Source organism: Clarias gariepinus, chromosome 5, assembly GCF_024256425.1.
Source record: "Clarias gariepinus isolate MV-2021 ecotype Netherlands chromosome 5, CGAR_prim_01v2, whole genome shotgun sequence".
NCBI classification, from domain to species: domain Eukaryota; kingdom Metazoa; phylum Chordata; class Actinopteri; order Siluriformes; family Clariidae; genus Clarias; species Clarias gariepinus.
The window spans coordinates 31,965,942-31,986,703 of NC_071104.1; the positions used below are offsets into that span (position 1 = coordinate 31,965,942).

General features: G+C 38.3%; 1 protein-coding gene across 1 annotated transcript in view; it reads right to left on the reverse strand.

The window, feature by feature from the left end:
• Positions 1-20,762, reverse strand: part of LOC128524230 (activin receptor type-1C) — a 40,659-nt gene that overhangs the window by 8,679 nt on the left and 11,218 nt on the right. Inside the window, exons 3-5 of the mRNA XM_053496685.1 lie at positions 7,976-8,218; positions 5,877-6,107; positions 3,099-3,266 (exon numbers count right to left, since the gene is read on the reverse strand). Of these exons, the coding sequence (XP_053352660.1) occupies positions 3,099-3,266; positions 5,877-6,107; positions 7,976-8,218 (642 nt within the window). The remainder of the gene's footprint in view (positions 1-3,098; positions 3,267-5,876; positions 6,108-7,975; positions 8,219-20,762) is intronic.

Genomic DNA, 20,762 nt, shown 5'->3' on the forward strand with positions numbered 1-20,762 from the left:
TATATATGATTATATTATATTATAACTCATGCTTTAATTTTTTTTTTTTTTTGTGTAGTGAGTCACTTCCAGCGAATTAAATCAACTGTTGAGTTTTATTGCACACAAAAACCTTTTAAAATACTGTAGGATATAATAAAAAACATTAAAAACAACACAAAATTCTGGTTACAGCATTAGCCACCTGCTCCTTTACCAGATTCTATCTCACCTCAGTGGTTGCTGATAGAGCCTTACCGTAGTACAGGTATGAGCCACATAATGTCCGTTCATTCATCGTCTGACTGCATACAGTATACACCCGCGGTCCCATAAGTAATAAAAGAGTTCATGAATCCCAATGGAGAAAGGGAGGGAGCAAATGGGGCCAGACATAAAAAATGCAACTTCCCATTCACAGCACACAACGACAATGCATCTCTTGAGGTTGTAATTGTCTCTCTCTGCTTAATTTTCTTTTGAAAATATTATCGAAAAATGCATCATGGCTTCCAAATGCAGCAAAACTAGCAAAAAAAGAGAAGTGTCATTTTGGATGTGAGACATAAGGTTACACTACAGTTTTACCACATAGCTTCGTTAAGTATATGTTGTTCAAACAAAACCTAAATCTCATGGGTCCTTGTGGCAGTGGGGATGTGTCTTATGTCGCCACGTAATGCTTTCCACCTCTGACTCATTATGCATTTATGAGTGTTTTTCTAGGTGCTGTCACGCAGAGAAAGAAAGCTATGTTAACTAACAGTGTGTATCAGCGCACTGCAAATAGCTAAAACAAACATTTACGAGATGAAGAGATGAGTAATTTTTACACTCACCAAGCGTACAGTACTTCCTACCCCAAATCCCCCGAAATGTGATACAGGCCTATTCCACAGAATTCATCATGGACATTAAATGATGCATACCTGTAGTTCATGAATGCTGGGGTAACTGCAAAGTAGTACTGTAGTAACAATTTGTAAATGTCCTTTGTTCCTGGCATTAACATTCTCCAAATATTCATTAAACAAATTTAGTTAATGAACGGCAGCTGCTATTTTGCCCAACGTGTAGTTTTGCTTCACTGATTATATGATAAAAAGAAGAGATGCGTTGGCTTTTTTAGGTTGTTTTTTTGTAATGCAACACTGCTGTTTCATGTCATTGATTGACTAAAACGTGAAAGTTTAAATAATTATTTTTTTAATCCAGTGTTTGATAATTAAAAGTTTTGTTTAAAATAGTATAAAAATGGTGTTTATCGAGTTTTGCTGTCCAACTGTTTAAATGCTAACCTAATCAAAGCTAGTTCATCTGTACCTCTTAATTGTAATGCGTGATGTTCTAAATCATGAATAATGCAATTGGATTAATTCCCTGTTTTGCAACCTGAACCTGTGCTGGAAATTTTGGCTAATAGCGAGGTGTTCATAGTGAAATCCAGCCAAATCTGGTGAGTTACAAAACTCATTTTAGTATTATGTTCTGCCTCTCTACTACAGATAACAACAACTACCCAACATAAGGAAACAACACCATACTTACTGTATACCCCTGGAGATGCCTCCAGACTGACAGCTACTCTCTTTGCACATTTCCACTTTGCACCATGTCTTAGGCCTCAGACCCCTAAAAGGCTTCTTGTTCATTTTTAATCACATGCTGTCAGTTCACAGTGGAGTTTAAGTGTGTGTAATCCATGTCCAGATTAAAGCTTGCACTTAGGCTCGGCATATTCCACATCACTTTACCTAATGTACCACGAAAAAGGTGTGAATGAACCATTAGAGCCTGCCTACAAGGCATTTTGGGGAACAATTAGCAGCTCACCCTTTAGATATACTTTACATTAGATAGATAGATAAATTAAGAACTGCATGAAAGCTCTCACAAATTCTATACTACAAAACTCATTTATCAAAAACTCAAAACTCATGATTACTCTATATTTACTGCTTGATTTTCTTTATTATATAAAAAAAATTTTAATTCTGCGAAAGCACTATGAACAACAAAAACATTAAACAAATTAAACAAATTTGCCTTCAGCACAGAGGCTGGTTTTCGTAATCAAGCACAGTGTGTTAATCTACGATGGTTGCCATTCCAAGAAGAACAAGCGCACTTATCAGAACTAATCGACCACTAAGCCAGGAGTGGGCCCAGGTTTAAACCATAGAGCCAGAACAAGCTGTGAAGTTCCTTTTGTCCTCATCATTAAGTCAGACTGACAAAATATTGTGATCGAGAAAATTAAAAATAAATGCTTAACTATTTTAAAATGTAGAATATAATAATAAAAAACAAAACATATAGCAGCAGACTTTTATATTAATTGTGTAATCTTACAAAGGTGGGGGGGAGGGGGGGGGGGGATCTGGAGAAGAAAAAAAAGCCGTGACATGAAGGGGAAAAAAACAGGACATAAAAAGCGAGAAAAAAAAACTGAAGAAGAAAAAAAAAAATGGGACAGGAGGGGGGAAAAAAATTAAGACTCTACTTCCGGTGCCAAAATAAGGAAAGGGCTAGCTCTAAGTACAAACTGAATGTCTTTATATTTTAGCCCAAGCTGGAAGTAAAACTCAGCTACTCAGAATTATACTCAGTAATTCTCCTCTTCTGTTTAACAACGCATGTGTAACTCTAATTAGGGTGTTAATTCTAATTAATACTTGGTATTTTTTTTCCTAGCTTACATTTTCTTTCACCCTTATCCTGTTTGCCTATTTTTTTGCCTTGCATTTTTTCCCCCTTAACGTTTATTTTTTCCACCCATGTCCCAGTACATTTTCAACATTTGCATGAGGAACGCTGTCCAAGATAGAGCAATTTCACCTTCACTCATTTCATTTGATTAATCTCCTATAGTCAGACTCCTGAACTAACAAATTAGGCATTCTACCATAATTAAAATGCACACATTGAATTTTACAGAAATAGCCAGAGATTTTCTTTACTCTATTATCTTTTAATCTAAAACATTTCTGGGGCTTTTAGAGAAAGTGCACAATTGATGAGTCACTTCCTCATAAGTAGAGGTGTATTATTCCCATGGGAACAGAGGAAGGATTTACAAGATACAAGCAAAAACAAGGTAGAATTGAGTACTGACTTACCCTGAGTGCCGATGATCTCCATGTGAAGGTGAGCCAGGCCGCTGGCGATGGACAGTGCTAGGACGATCATGCCGTCTATAGACACTGTGTATCTGTTCAGGTAGTCAAACAGTGATCCGTGTTCATGATACTCTGACACCAGCCAGAGCTGAGTCCATGAACCGTTATCTAAAAAAAATGAAAGGAACAGATACATGCATCGATTTTTTAAAAATAGTTTTAGCAAGTCCATTTTGGCATCCTTAACTAAAACAAGATACGTTGGTAGTCTTTTATGGAAATCTTTAAAGGCTATATAAGATCAATCACAGCAAATCAGGTATTTAAGAACAAAAGTCACATTTTTGTTTATCTGTATCATGCATATTTTCAGATTCCTGGTTCATTAAACTCCATTTTGAATTTGCAAACGCATTACTGTACTCTATTGTGTCCGGGTGCAGAAATCAGAATCGGGGTTTATTCGGCAAGTATGTAGACGCACAAGGAGTTTGATTCTGCTTGTGGCTCTCAAAGTACAGACCAACGTAAAACAATGTACATGTTTTATAGAGAGGACACTATACACAGTATGTATGGATCAATAACTGTATGGAATAAATAAAGACTGGGAGGGGTGGGGGATTCCTGAGCACATAAGGCCTTGTCCACAAGGGCGGTACATTTTTGGATAGACAAACGTGCTCTGAACGTCCTAGACGTCTAACGTCAGGCTGCAGCCCAAATTGTAGTTTGTGTGTTAACCTGTGGGGGCAATGTGTCGGGAACTGGATATGAAAGCCCGCCTTCTACTGGGTTCACTCTCTGACTGCACAACGTCGGATTAAAGGAAGTTTTTTGTGGTTTATGAAGAAATGCAAAAATTTCCGTGCATGTTTTTTCAACAATTTATTTGATTTTATTTTATTTTGCCTTTTTCTGCATTTCCCTATGTATAGCATGTAGGATCATGGGATATATCCGGTCCTCCGAAGCGTAAAATGAACGTGAAAAAAAAAAACGCACTAGAAGCGGTTTCCTTGTGTTTATTGGGTTTTGAATATAAAGTATATAAAAATAATTACGATTTTTCCTACAGAAGCAGCCAGCAAGGTAGTGCAGAAGGTACCATTACCTCCTCACACAGAGCCTGGGTCTGCGTTCGGACCTTCAGAATGATCTACTTTCTATGTTTACCCCACGTTCTCATCAGTTGTGTCTGGTTTCCCCAAGTTTAATTCAACATACCAGAAACTGAGCTGCCCTCGGGTGTGAATTGTGTCTGTACTGTATGAGTGTGTAGTGTAGGGGGGGGACAACGACTTCCTCAATGGTGATACAACCTAAATCTTGTAAAACTGCACACTGATATGAGCTTTTTCTTTCTTTTTTTTACACTTAAAACTAAATTCCAGTTTGCGTTTTTGACCCTGATGATGAGGACTGGTGTTGATAAAACAGCCTAGACTTATTTCCACTCTAAGTGTCCCAAAGGCCTGCTGCAGCTGTGCATCAGATCATCTCATTTCTCTCATTATGAGCCCCTCAACAGCAAATGAGTGAAATAAGTTAGATAACATGCTGACTAACAAGACCATCAGTGTCACTGTGTGGTATGAAAGGAAACAAGCTGGGCTGCGAGTAATCCACTGAGCTACAGAGAAAAAACTCTTCCCTACCTAACGAGAAGGCAGTCAGATGGCTTTTTGAATCCCCCCATCTGTCTATCCATCCATCCATCCATCCATTCATTATGATGTACAGACTTGTACAGTCATGGCCCAGTGAAAAAAGTTACATGTTGTTGTTCACCTTAGGTTATATGTGCCAAATGACCTGCTACGATCAGATGATTATTAATATGTTTTAAAACCAAAAGATAAAGTAAAATTCAGAGAGGTGTCAGTAACTTTTACACAAGACTGCAGCAACTAGAAACATCATTTGAAAAGATCAACACTTTATATACTAATCAACTTGAAGCCACAATGCTGTTACATGCTGAGTTCTTCCTGGCCAGAATGTACGGTACACTGTTTCATAATAGTACAGCTTAGACTGTATCCATGTCTGCAAGATTTACAATAATTTGCCTTCTCTTACCTGTAATTACTTCTGGAGTAAAACATGAAACAGGGATTTATATGGCAAAAATTCTGCATTAAAATATGTGATAAAATCATGGATAGGGCAAAGCCTCGCATGAGTCATCTTTAATTTTACAGTTTTAAAAGGCTTTGTAACATCTTCAGGATGGAGGGTTTTTATGCTCAATTCGTTTGTACAATTAACTTTAAAAAAAAAAAAAAGAAACAAATATCTGCTATAAGTAATGACACAAACTAAAATGTTTTGCGGGCATTCCTCATGTTAATTGTAACTATACAAAACGGCATGGGTTATGGGTTCGATTCCCGCCTGGGATCTGCGTGTATGTTCTCTTTACTCTGCTACTCCAGGTTCCTAAGTCCAATTATCCTAATTGGCTTTTTTTTAATTAGTAGTGTATGAGTGAGCGTATGAGTGCTCGTGCCCTGCAATGGTATGGCACCCTGTCCAAGGGGTACCCCAAGACCCCAAGGTTCCAGGTTCCTGTGACCCTGTACAGGATAAGTGGTATGGAGAATGAATCGGGCGACATAACACCACCCGGTCTTTCTTTATTTTCACTATAACAGCATGGACTGAACTGTTTTTTATTCCCATATACAAAACATTAGAAAAAACATCCACAAGAGCTATCTTGAGACTCCAGACATGTGTGGAAATCATAAAGTGTGCATGTGTGCGTGTGACTACCCTTGTTATCAGCTGCTATGAAGCCCAAGATGTTCTCATGCCTTAGCATGATGGTCTGGTAGATCTCGGCCTCACGGAACCAGGAGCGTTCATCCCGGGAAGAGAAGATCTTTACAGCCACGTCTTCTCCCCGCCACTTCCCTCGCCACACCTCTCCAAAACGACCCTTACCGATGCTCTCTTGCAGCACTATGGTTCGTGCTATTGTCCTCTGTACCAGCAGTGGCAGCCCTGAGACACAAATAACCAGTGTCTTTTAGCCAATATACTGTATACATACATTACATTATACTCATTATGCTTATGAAACTTCAACATTACACATCGAGACTGCAAAACCAAGAGCTAAATGAACAGAAGCAGCCAAAACAGGGGGAAATTATGTTAGTACAAGTATGCGTTACAGAATCATAAACACATACAGGGTGAAATTTATACGGCCATAAATATTTGGACATCTGACCTTCTCACCCAGATGTGGCTCTTTCTTGCCACAAATTTGGGAACAGTATAAGATGTTTTATATGCTGTAGCATTACAGTTTCTACAGATATAGTCTACCAGCATCAGACTGGAAGAATTAGAATTTAAGAATTAGGTGTCCACAATCATTTGGCCATAGACCATACATGTCATTTTTTAAATTAGATTTTTTGGGGTTAAGGCCAGCAATGTAAGAGCAGCTGGATAATAGGAACATTTGGCCACCGTCAGAAATATTAAATCATAAACCCACTTTTTATTTCTTAAGCAACTCTGCCGTAATGGAGTAACACTTTAGTCGACAAAAAGTATATCAGTACTTCTACTTGGTAGTTCCGACCAAGGAATCTGATTGGACTAGAGGCATTCCACAATGGTGATAATGTACGGTAACTCCACTGGGATGTATATCTATACCAATCATAAATGAACCACGGCCATTAATTACACTGTCGGTTGCAGCAGGTTGTAAACCATTCGAAGTGCAATGTACACCCTAGCTCACCGGCTTTCCGTTTACACTAATTGAAATTCAACCCCAGAACCCGGAAGTTAACAGAGCTGCTATTCTAAAGCGGAGTAAGTGAAAATATATAAAAAATAACTTAAGAGACAGTACTGTCCACCACCTACTTGGTTTATTTCCTTCACTTAGTACTTGTAAGAATTTAAAACAACTTTCATCCCTGTTAATTAAACTAATTAAAACTGTTGATCACTAACTGTCGCTCGTCAGCTCTGCCAGTCGTGTTTGATTCTGTGTTCTATGGGTCCAAGGATATGCGTGAGCAGGGCGAAAAAAAGAAATAAATCATTATCAGTTAAAAATAAATGGTGCTTGTGGCATAAAAGCAATATCACACTTGAGGTTATGCTGTATTGCTAGACATACTGTAGCATACCTGTGATGCTGTAGGATAGTGCTTAATTATACATTAACATGTTCATTATTTATTTGAATTAATTAATCATGACATGCAGTATTGCTGAGGATCATTTCATAGATGTTTTGACGTAAATACAAATAAAATTGAAAATTTTCACCAGTGATATTAAGCCTAAGCGTATGTACAGTAGGTATATGAATGTACAGTATGTATGTATGTATGTATGTATGTATACACTGCTTATTTCCACCCATCAACAGCACTTCCATTCAAAACTACTCTTTTTAGCATATGACGCAGTTGTTAATGTGTGTTAGAATGAGTCAGCATCCTCTGAGAGCTTCATTACTCCCATTATACTAATCACCCACACTAATCACCATGATTATGTTTTCTCAAAATAATCTGCTAGTGGCTTTCGATGCAAATTGTGAATCGTCTCAAGTTACATAAACATACCTATCGTAAAAAAAAAACATAATATATATATACAAAACCTTTGTTAACACCGGATCACATAATATTAATTATTCAATTAATCGTATATATACACGTGCTGTTAACGTGTTGAACATTAATGTATTAATGAATCCAATTATCTGTGGACCTTTTAGTAAAGTGTCATCTAAATAATATTTTTTTGTATTCTCTAAGTTGAAGGCAATGTTGAATTCCAAATTCTCTTCATAGTGCTCTGTCTGTGTCTTATTTTCTCTTGTCTCAGCTCACCTGATCCTGAGCCTGACGTGGTCATGTCATAAATAAGGTCTTTCAGGCATTTCTCTGACGACACGAGACTCTGGTCGTCCAGCGGCTCCTCTGGATCCTGGTTTCGGCTCTTGCTGTGCAGGCAGCGCTGGTTCCGGACGGCACACACACCCAGAAACACACCAACACACAGCAGGCAGGACGGTACCAGGATCACAGCCGATAACTCCAGCCGGCCCCAGTCAGAGACCTCAGAGGGTATTTCTGTAACACACACACAAACACACACACACACACACACACACAGTTTGTTATTAAGAGCAATTGCCAGCATGTAAACACCCTGAACTGCATGATACATTACATACATGTACATTTATCAAGTAGAGCTGACTGGTTTTATATGTATCTACTAAAAATCCACTGAATGCCACACATGACGCACACACATGGCTTTGAGAAGAGATGATAATTCATCCACCAGGGTAGTGCACCCTCTAGTGTTAGCTTCATCTAAGTGTCATATTGACTGCCAGGGGTTTGTGATAATTAGATGAGTAGTGTCAGGAGTGTGAGCATGAAGCCACAAATGATCTCATTTTGCCCAGGCAGTGTTAAAGCTCCTTGGTATGGCTTTAGCCAGAGAGGATCAGAACATGAAATGTAAAAGCAGCCCTGAAGGAAAGATCCGTGCTCCAAAGCCAGGATTTAAATCAGATGCAAGAAACACAACAAAAATGTGCAGGACAGGGTTTTTTCCAGGACCAGAGTTGGGAACTTGTGGTATACAGCAGTTCATAAAACAACAAGGGTCATGGGGTCGCCACAACGGACCATTTGATCCACACCCAACCTCCCATTTTTCTAATAAGGCTTGGACTGGCACTGCATGCAGTGGCTGGGTAGTATGTATGGGGTGTGGCAACCTCATCGACAGCAAGGCTCGAACCCGGATCCTCATATCCCCAAACCAACAACCTGGAACCTTAGCCTGCTGAACCACCACTCCTGCTAAAACAGTTTGCAATAGTAGATTTATCCATGAAGACTCTAAAAATCTATAAAACAAGAGCAAATTATTACCTAAAGTCACTTCAAGAAAGTGGTAACAAATACTATTGCAGAGTAAGTTCCAGAATTTTTGGCACCATATGCTAAAGATACAGTTCTGTACAAAGGTCAGAGACTGCCTGTTTATTCTGAATCAAATGTCTAAACAGAATTAAATGTTAATTATTTGGGGGCGAATAATGTAATGAGTAATAATGTAATGAGAATCGGTAATAAGTAAAAGAAATTACAGTAGATTAATTCCAGGCAGCAGACTTTTTAAAAATGCATTTTCTCATCTGTATAATTTTTATCCTATACAGGAAAACAGTATGAAATCTGTAAACATCTAATTGTAATTTTTTTCCTTTAATAAGGGCCTGCATAAATACACGTATAAAGGCCTGCATAAGTACACATATGGCTATTAGACTGAAAATGGAATTAATGCACAGTACATTTCCCATAATTATTGTTCCTGCCAAAATAATAAGTGATGAGTAGTAAATAGGCATTTGATTGAAAATAGAAAACTCTGGCCTTTTGCACAGCACTGTAGAAATTATTTTATTATTAATAATAATAATAATAACAATAACAACTTACTGACTTACTCATCGTCTATACGGCTTTATCCTGTATACAGGCTCGCGGGGGACTGGAGCCTATGCCACGGTGCCAATCCATTGCAGGGTGAACACACACACTCAAGCTTATTCACAGACATTATGGGCAATTCGGGAATGAGAATTAGCCTAATTTGTATGTCTTTGTACTGTGGGAGGAAACCAGAGTACCCTGAGTACCCGGAGGAAACCCGTCAAGCACGGAAAGACCATGCAAATTTCATGCACACAGAGGTGAAAATTGAAACTAGCCGAGAAACGAACCAGGACCCCTTAAGGGGCAAGGCGACAGTGCGAACCACTAAACCACCATGCCGCCATAATAATAATAATAATAATAGGCTTTAATTCTATCAATTTTATTTAAAGAAACATCCCTATCCGTACACTGTACTGTGTCCTGGATTAACATCTGGCCTGGGAGTGGAGGCTTCTGGCTTGGTGGTGGAACCAGATGTGATATTTTAACTAAAACAATTCTGATAATTCTATTTTTAAGGCCATTTTAGGTGTTTAAAACATACTGTGTTCATTAACTTTGAACATTTTCTGGTTTTTGGTGGGTATAAATATAGTCTATAAAGTCAAAATATATTAAGTTTAATTATAGTTTAGTCAGAGTCCATGCCACGCGCAGAGATGGATACAGAAAAGTAAATTAAACTTTTTTTCTACTAAATAGCATTTAGTTATATTTAACATTTAATATTTAGAAGTAATAACTGAATGATAAATTAACTTGTCTCCCGTTGATCCTAAGAGAATTAATGTTTCATAAAAGTCATATAGTCATCATTTAAGTCCATCAATAAAATGCAACAGAGATGGCACTAATATCAACCAAACATGATATTAATCCAAAACTGCTCCTGCGTGGTATTTGTAATATAATAATATAATAAAACTTGTTGTGTAGTCACAGTTCTGAGAAGATTTGATGATGTTTTTTACTCGGGACTGTGTTGCGTGTCCCTGCCTGTTTACGCAATCGTGCTACCATAATGCCGAGAACATAAAACATTACGTGCAGCAGGCTTTAAACTAGAACATTCAGCTTTCACAGAACACGGTGCCTTTTGACGATCATTTATAGCTTGTTTTTATGGCTGTGAGGCCAAACATGCATGTGAACGCTGTCCAGTCCTTTCGTTCGTTTAGAGAGAGTTTCAAATGAATAATTCTGACCATCACAGCAAGCTGGGCCCCTCTGCTTCCTATTACATTTAAAAATCACATCCAAATGCCTAATATTATTCATTCCAACCATATGGGCATGACGGACATAACACTGCACCTATAGGAGACAAACAAGTGAACTGGGTAAACATGCATGAAAAAAATCCCTGCTGCCTGAGAGAAGACTCTTTTATCCACTCAGACAGCTCTTTTCTTTTTTCAGTGTTTTCTGTCAGAAGCTTTTCATATGTCTACAATGGACCGTCTGTCACAGCTTAACAAACTCTTAAATGTAACTGCAGAAAGGTATAATTGCACTAGATAAAACACTTCAAACTAAAATGCAGTGCTGATCTGGGTACCAGGCTTGGCATGTCACTATTTCTTATTCAAGAACAATGGCTCTGTATTCTGCGGAAATGGGAATGTAGATTGATAGCTAAAAGTATTACCTCTGCTACCATTTTAAAGGAATCCACCTTTCTGTGGAAACACAAAGTGCGTTTCAGTTCTGTAGAACAAACTATCAATCAAAACATCCATTCGATTCAATTGCACAGAAGACAATGTCACAAATCCGCTTTACAGGAATCTGTATATATATATTTAGATCTATAATGAGCAAGCCAGAGGCGACAGTGGCGAAGAAAAACATGAGAACCAGATTTAAAGGGAAATTCTTCCTCCTCTGTGCAACACCTGATAGAGGGATTAAAAATCATTACTCTTTTGCAGCTGCATACTATAAAGCATATGTTGTACAGATGTTCAGTATGAGCATACTGACCTGGGATGAGAACAAACAAATATAATGATTTAAATAACATAAACATATTTGATTTATTTCTTTGTTATGTGCAACTGTTTAGTGTATGTCTTTGCTACAACATTTCAAGATAATGGTGCAAAACTTAAGACTGGTGTCTCTCAAAGCAAGGTTCAGTACACTAGGTTTCCATGACCTCTGTTCATATACAGTATATATATATATTTATCAATATGCTTAATTAGTTAATATACAACTACAATTTAAAATGTAAAATAATGCTAAAAGTGCTTAACATTCTTAATAAGTAAAAAAATTGATGGATGGACAATGGACACTTCTTTGGGGCTTCTCCACACCGTAACTCCGTGACAGTGAAGGTGGACTGAGATATAAATATGTTTCACATTGTGCACAGCCCAAGATTTTCACTGCTGGCACCATTGAAACCGACGTTTGGCATTGGCACGAATGACCAAAGGTTTGACTATAGCAGCTCGGCCATGTATTGTACATTGACTCTGTGGAGCTCCCAACGAACAGAAGAGTTTAGGTGCACATTTAATTCTGCAGTGACTTTTTTTTTAGCTGTGGTTTTATGTTTTTTGGATACAATCCGGGTTAGAACCTGGACATCCCTTTCAGACAGCTCCTACTTGCGTCCACAGTTACTCTTGTTGGATGTGGTTCATCCTTCTTGGTGGTGTGCTGACATTAGCCTGGATACAGTGGCTCTTGATACATCACAAAGACTTGCTGTCTTGGTCACAGATGCACCAGGGAGACGCGCACCAACAGTTTGTCCTCTTTTGAACTCTGATATGTCACCCATAATGTTGTGTGCATTGCAATATTTTAAGCAAAACTGTGCTATTACTCTGCCCATAAAACCTTTAAAAAAATTAAACCACACTCTTTTTGTTCTTATTGGTGGAATGTGCAATCAATCAAAATTGGCCATAAGGCTGCTCAAATTTAGCCATGAAAGCTGCAACACTAAATTGGCCAGTGTTTCAGTTACATTGTCCAAATATTGTAAGTTTTTCCTTTTTTTATGCCCTTGGTACTGAGTCACTTGAGGGACACGAAAGAAGAAAAAAAAATACATCCAAGAAAGAAAAATGTAGAAGAAAGAAATTTGTCCTCGTAAAACCTCTCGTCAACTCATGTATGACCAGGTTATCCTTGAACTATTAGACAAGGAGCAAAATAGTCCTCCGCAAAAACAATAATCCTATTTTAAAATGAAATAAATATATTATATAATAATATATAATCCTATTTTAAAATGAAATAAATATATTATATAATATATATAATTTGTAATCTAAAACAATTCAAAATTTTCAACATCTTATAGAGCGCCATTTAATCCATTATAACCTAATGACGACAAAATGGCACTGATACAAACCTGACAAGAGAATGCTGTATACCAAACCTCACAGCCTAAGTAAGGAAAGGATTAATCACAGATTCAAAAAAACAAAGATAAAGATTACATAAAAAAACTGCAACAATATATGGCACATCTGTCCACAAGCTGCAATCCTTGAAGTGTAGGGCTTTATAGAAAAGCGGTCAGAAAATGCTTGCCATGCACAATTCCCCACCACCAATGACCAAACTAAGTGATTGGATGCAGGGCATCCTTAGTGCCAGTCCCAAGCTTGCATAGTATTGGAGAATTAAATTAACTTAATTGTGGTAAGTATAAAGTTGGGTGGAAAGGGATTACGACATGGGGTTGTTTTTCAGGAGTTGGACACAGCCCCTTAGTCCCAGTGAAAGGAACTCTTAGCGCTTCATAATTAAGAGGTCCATTATTTTGGACAATTTCATGCTCCCAACATTGTGGGAACCATTTGGGGACGGCTCGTTCCTGTTCCAACATGACTGTGCACCAGTGCACAAAAGCAAGGTCCATAAAGACATGGATGAGCGAGTTTGGTGTGGAAGAAATGGACTGGCCTGCACAGAGTCCTGACCTCAGCCCAAAAGGACACCTTTGGGATGAATTAGAGCAGAGACTGGGAGTCAGGCCTTCTCATCTAACATCAGTGTCTGACCTGACCAATGTGCTTCTGGAAGAATGGTCAAAATTCCATTAAACACACTCCTAAACCGTGTGGTAAGCCTTCCTGAAAGAGTTGAAGCTGTTATAGTTGCAAAGGGGGCGGGGCCAATATCATATTAAAGGGATCGTATTATCATGGATTAAGAATTGGATTTTACTCTTCATATGCATGTGAAGGCAGGTGATATTGGCAATATATACATACACATACACACACACATTCACTGGGTATATATACACACACACACAGGGTATAATATATATATATATATTTCTCATTTAGTTATGTTAATTATATAGAATTTCTTGACTTTAGTTTTGAATAGTCGCTGGTAAGAATTTTAATTTGAATTAAAAGCTCTAAAGGTTCCACCATAGAAGTATAAACACACACTGTGGACTTTCCTAATGTGGATACTATTTTAACACTTGGACTTTTCTCAGTTTCATTACAGGGTCCGTTGCATCTCACTACCGAAAGGGTTCCCTTTTTTTAAAACATCTGGGAAAGTCCTAAGCAAAAGTACAGACAGCTCATGTGGCTTAAGTCTGAGTCAAACCACCCTTATCATTTATGGACAGTTACAAACATAGTGTAATAACAAGTCTGCATTTCAGCACTGCAGTGTGTCAGGAGTAAGAGTCACTGGTCTAAACTGGCTCCTAATGTGCGTCTTTAGTCCCTAGGCGCCGCAGTCTTGCTGCATCTGTACAGGGTCAGGACATAAAGCAGAGCTCGGTGTTTCAACATTTTTCCCTCCCCTTGTTCTCAGAAAGCACAAATCAACCCAAGGTTCATCAACACAATACAAGATGGAATAACTTGAAATACTTTGATGGTCTGTACGTAACACTTGATATTGTGGGTTTCGTCAGACGGAGGTTTTGTCTGACACAGGTGCTGAAATCTTATACAGTCTAGGGAAAAAAAGTTTGCACACCCTATGGTCCTTGAAAAAAAAAATGTATCTCTGTTTTACAATTTATCTAGGAAAATTGTTGCAATGACTCTCAGTGTCCCAACGTGACATCTCACACATATGTCAAGCTGAAAGGGCAAAGATTAGGCAAACAATCTGACAGTGTTAGAACATAAATGTCAGGAAGAGTGGTGGCAGCAATAAACTGAGATGATGGAAAAGATGCTCTGAGTATACAGAAGAGTTCCCAAGCACATAAAGACATACAAGAGTCATCACGTTCAGAAAGGGAACTGCAAACCTTTTAATTGCTATTCTGATATATTGGAAACCTAACACATAACACTGACACTAGTGGCTTCGTTTATAGACTGTACAAGCTATTCCTCTAGAGAACATATACTGTGCAGAGTATAATACGATATTATATGCTATAATAATAGCACTGTGTGGTATTAACATATAGATGTTATAGCAATTTTGTGCAGAGTGAAATACGTTTGTAAATATACTTAATTTTGGAACTGAATGAGTTAAACATAAATGTTATTGATTTACATGTTAATTCTTATAAAGTATCAGATCTCTTTATCTGGCATCATAATAAGTTATTGTTGAAAGGTACCCTTTTTTTCTACAAATAAACATCTAAAATGTGGTTCATGCACTTGTATTCAGCTCACCTGAGTCAATTATTTGTAGAACCAGCTTTCACTGCAATTACATTACAAAAAAAAAAAAAAAAGGCTCCACCAGCTTTACAAATCTCTTCTTTGCAAAATAGCTCAAGCTCAGTCAGATTGAATGGAAAGTGTCTGTGAACAGCAATTTTCAAGTCTTGCCACAGATTCACGGTTGGATTTAGGGCTGGACTTTGACTGGGATATTCTAACACATAAATATGCTTTGATCTAAACCATTCCATTGTAGCTCTGGCTGTATGTTTTTCTTTCTTTTTTTTTTCCTACCCATCCCGAGGCATCTGGAGATTGTGCCAGCTTCAGTAGACAAAGGCCAACCCTGCGAGAATCCTCAGGCATCCAGAGAAGGATTAGCTCCAGCTAGACTCTGCTTTATGATGGTTGGAGCTACACATGCTGCTCCTGTGCTCCCAATGATCCAGATCCCATCTGCCCTCTGCACCTACTGACTCATCCCTATGCTGAACTGGACTTCATGTTAATTTAAAGAACTTCTGTTATATTGAACTTTCAGCTGCATAACACACATGATGTTATATAATCTCTATCTGTTTTCACCCAGATGAGGATGAGTTCCCTGTTGAGTCTGGTTCCTCTTAAGGTTTCTTCCTATTACCATCTCAGGGAGTTTTTCCTTGCCACTGTCGCCGTCACCCTTGGCTTGCTCATCAGGAACAATCTCATTATTATCTAGACACATTTTTCTCACACATACACACTTCCATAAATTTTCTTTTCAAATTTTCTTTTCATTTTTGTGAAGCTGCTTCGAGACAATGACCATTGTTAAAAGTGCTATATAAATAAAATTCTACTCAATTCAATATGTTTAGAACCTTCGGCCTAGTCTTAAGTCTTTTACAGACTCTAACAAGTTTTCTTCTAAAATTGCCCTGTATTTGTCTCCATCCATCTTCCCATCAACTCTAACCAGCTTCCCACATGATGCTGTTTTTTACGGTATTTTCAGGGCCAAAAAGTTTAATTTGGGTGTCATCTGACCGGAGCACCTTCTTCCACGTTTGCTGTGTCCCTCACATTGCTTGCCTCAAATTCCAAACGGGACCTTTTATGGCTTTCTTTCAACAATGGCTTTCTTCTTACCACTATATGTCTAGTGCACGACTAACAGTTGTCCTGTGGACTGATTCTCCAACCTGAGCTGTAGATCTTTGCCTCTTGGCTGCTGCTCTCATTAAGGATCTCCTTGCTTGGCCTGTCAGTTTCGGTGGACGACCATGTCTTGGTAGGTTTGAAGTTGTGCTATTCTCTTTCCAATTTCGAATGATGATTTGAACAGTGCACCGTGAGATGTCCAAGGCTTGGGATATTTTTTATAACCTAACCCTACTTTAGTCTGGTGTGTTTCTTGGGCTTCATGATGCTGTTTGTTCACTAATGTCATCTAACAAAGCTCTGAGGGTTTACAGAACAGCTGTATTTATACTGAGATTAAAATGCACACAGGTGGACTCTGTTTAGTGGTTAAGGTGACTTCTTTAGTTCACTTTATTTCAATGTTAAAAGTCTTGCTCGAGGCAGCTTGGTGGACAATATTTTGTGAGTTAATGAGGTTTAGATGGAACCTATTCTATTCAAGAAAACTAATAGCTAGAAATAAACAATTTAAAAACCACACAAAAATATGTTAACTCACTTTGCTTGGCTTTCCACAAAATTTTAGTTTTCATCATAAGGCTTAGAAAGTTTGTATGCCATGGTTAAACTGTATCTGATTTGGGACTAAGAATCAAACCTGGGCCTCTCGCATAGCACTGAACTACTAATGCCCCAGAAATATGTCTCTATTTTTTCCTAAATGTGTCTAAGGCATTGAAATTTACGAAGAAAAAAGATTCCAAAGTAAAATTTTTAACCAGCCTTAAACTGAGGAAGACAAATGCTGGGGAGAAAAGGCTTTATTTTAAGAGTGTCATAATGAAATCATCACTCTGTTCAGATGTTTTTCTACTATTTTAAAATCACTGCTTCAAGAAGACTACAGCTGCAGCCAGATTAACTGCTTACACACCCACACAAAAACTCATCCGCCTTTATCAGTCTGCTTGAGGTTTTCAGCATGGCGATGCCATTTATTGATTTTCAAGCAAAAGTCAACTACAAACATATTTCCGCCCATCAGGACTTCCACCGGCTCCGCCGCCACACCTTCTTTCTATAAATGGACCAGCTGTAAAACTGAACAAAAAACAAGTTTGAATGTTTTCAGACTTCCGGTCCCAAAGTACAGTACCGTGGCAATCCCACCCCCCCCCAAATCCACAGGGTGAGTACACTTTCTTAACCTAACTAGTTTTTATATTTTAATTCATTTTAATGTGTTTTTTTTTTTTATTCTCTCTGTCTCTCCCAAAGTGCCATTCGGGCCCCTTTATGCTTCAGTTCACAATCCATGGTAACAATAACCATGGTAACAGACAGTACAAACCTGATGCAGTGACAGCGCTGCCAAATAGAGAGTCGAGCTTTTCAGTCACGCCTGCTGGTCACCCATGGACCAAAATCTATTATAGTAGAATCGGATAGTCAAACAGGTTTATTCATGGCTTTCACAGTTTCAGTCCCAGCTGCCCAAAGGGTGTCAGCTCATTAGAGAAAGAACATTCCCAAAATCTGCACTGCTATGTGTAAAACAGCAAGAGCAACAGGCTTTTATATGCTCCCTGGTCATAAATAGATAACCCTGCATTGTCATAAAAAAATAAAATCTATTCCAAGAGTACGGACGAAATATAGTTGGTTAAGTTCTGGATGTAGTTTTCTTTTAAAAGTTATTATGACAACTTGGCTTGCAGAGAACACCTTTCATAATATCAGGTTCTAGTTGTTACCTGTGTCGTTTTTACCCTCACCATTCGGTCAGTACAGCGGTACCTCGGCATACGAATTTAATTCCATTCCAGGCGTGAAATATTTAGATGAAGCCCATTTTCCAGTAAGAAATAACATAAATACAGATAATCCATTTCAGCCACCCAAAAATATTACCATCATTACCAATTTCCAACACTTTCTGTTATGATGTGGAGAAATATCGCATGGTGTTAGCGTTTTTTTTTTTACAGAAAAAAGGGAATGTTGTGCGTGTGAGCTGTAGGAGTTATTGTGCACACTTACGGGAGGCTTTTCCCGTTCTGAGATAACGTGGGTTTATTAATTGAACACAAAATAAATAATGAAACAAAGACAACCATATACAACAAAGAAGTCCCCTGTCTTTAGGGTTAAACCTTCTTCATTGTCTTTTAGTTTTGTTTTTTCACTTTTCTTTTCAGTTAATCTCTTTTCACTTCTCTCTTTTTATTTCTTTTCACTTTTCTCTATCCTGGAGCAATGCTCCTAGACCTGGTGCTACCAAATTGTCCGCGCGTCTATTGCTTTGTGTTGGGGGTCTATGTAGACATGCATCCAGGTGTCATGCATCCCCCTGATTGCCATCATGGCGGCGTTGCCTAGCAACTGCACGTGAGGGTGGCCGTGGGCCTGCCTGACTGGGAACCTGTGGGGTAGTTGTCTGTGAGTTTGCCTGTCGCAATACCCGCGACGTTACACTATCATCATATTTTTGCATATAAAAACAATCAAGACATTTAGAAAAGACATGTACATGAAGTAAAAAAAAAAAAAAAATAGACATTAAACCTTGCTTAACCTTAATTCCTTAATTTATGATTCCTTTTGGCACCGACTGCTTTAAAAGCAAAACGGAAAGTTTTGCCTGTTCTTCGGCCTTATGATGCTACATCTTCACTAAATCTTGCACACAATGCAAAAAACCCACGAAAAAAATATGTAAACTCGCTTTGCTTGGCTTTCCACTGACGCAAGGCTCAGTTCAGTTCAGCTCGGTTTGTCTGCTCTGATGGCAAAATTGCTTCGCATGCCGAGGCAAACTTCTTGCCCGATTTCAGTTCTTTATGTGAAAATTTGTGAGGCGAGTCATTGATATCTTTTATTTATCCTAAAAAAAGAAGGATAAAAGAATAGGTAGCGCCTATGTGAGGAATAATTTGTCAGTTTTAGTTTTCTTCAGTGTTTTCTACTTCATCCACCAAAGCTGCCTCTTCACATGGCAATACTTTGGCCCTTGTGGAGTAAAACATCAAGCACAGAACACTGAACATCACATACAGTCATTACATTAGCGTTCTGGCAAAAAAAAAAAAAAAAGTAATCTTACCGGGAAATGTCTGTAGACCAGAAAAGAAAGCAGCACTTTATGTAAAAGGCCACCTTTCAGAAAAAAAAGAACGCTTCTGGGTTTTACATCCTTCTTTACAAAAGAAGCAGGTGTGACAAAGTTCAAAGAACAAAGGAGAATGTTCAGCAAGAAACTAAGCATTTTATTTCCTTATAAAACTGCACAAAAAGTACAAAGAATATATTTTAAGAAATGAGTCATCACACCAATTATTGACTTCATTTAATTAAATACTGTTTACTGCTTTTATAGTATTTGATTATGTAGACTCATGTTTTAAGACATCCTTGCTCTACAGCAATTATTTGGATGTGCCTAAGACCTTTGCACATTACTGTATATAACTCAGGTTCTAATGTTAAGCAGAGAATCACCAGAGCAGTTTTCTTTGGAGGTAGTGCATTCCCATTGAACAGTTTCTTTCCAAGAACCAACAGCAGTTAGTTATGTAAGAAACAGAAACAGCTGGACAAGCTGTCACTTCTATCAGATCAAATCCTAGAGCCCTTGCCGAATACCAGGCTGGAGTGGGCACATTCTGTTCTGCAAGAGCAGATCAGTTCATAGGCCTATTAATATATAACATAGTGTAAATATCTTAGGCAGGAATGTTGGGTACTGTCACAGCATGACATATTTGTATGCTGGTTACCACTTTGTACTGACCAATAAGATATGCAATTGACAAGTGTATTTGAAAAGAACCCGGCCAGTTAGTCTGCCTCTCTACTTCTCTATACTGTATGCTTCTGTAGAAGTCTGGCCAGCTGGCACAGGTCGAGTGCAGGGCTGTTCAAATCCACCCCTGGAGGATCAGTGTCCAGTATACCTTGGTGATTCTACTGGTCAAACCCAGCTGGAGTTGACCAGCACTGGTCTAGTGCCTTTTTGGGGCAGAACAAAATGTGTGGTTGGTGGTGGTGGAGACAATGTATGATAGGTGACTATAAATGTTCATGATTTCAAGATTCCAAGTTCACTTTTAATGACTCGTCCCAGGAGGACACTCATTGTTGTTTGGATACAAAACACCTCTAAATAAGAGTTAATGCCCATAGACGCCTCCCACCCCGTCACACCAAGGTTGCCCAACTTTACAGCAGAAATAAACATGTTAACAGCTAGGTATCAAAAAAAGGGTTTCAGTCTCAATAGCCAAATTTCCCATTCATGACAACAGGATAGGGTGAATTTCAGTGGAAGTACAAGTACAGTGGAACCTTAGATTACGAGCATTACTCATAAATCAAAGCATTTTTCCCATAGGAAA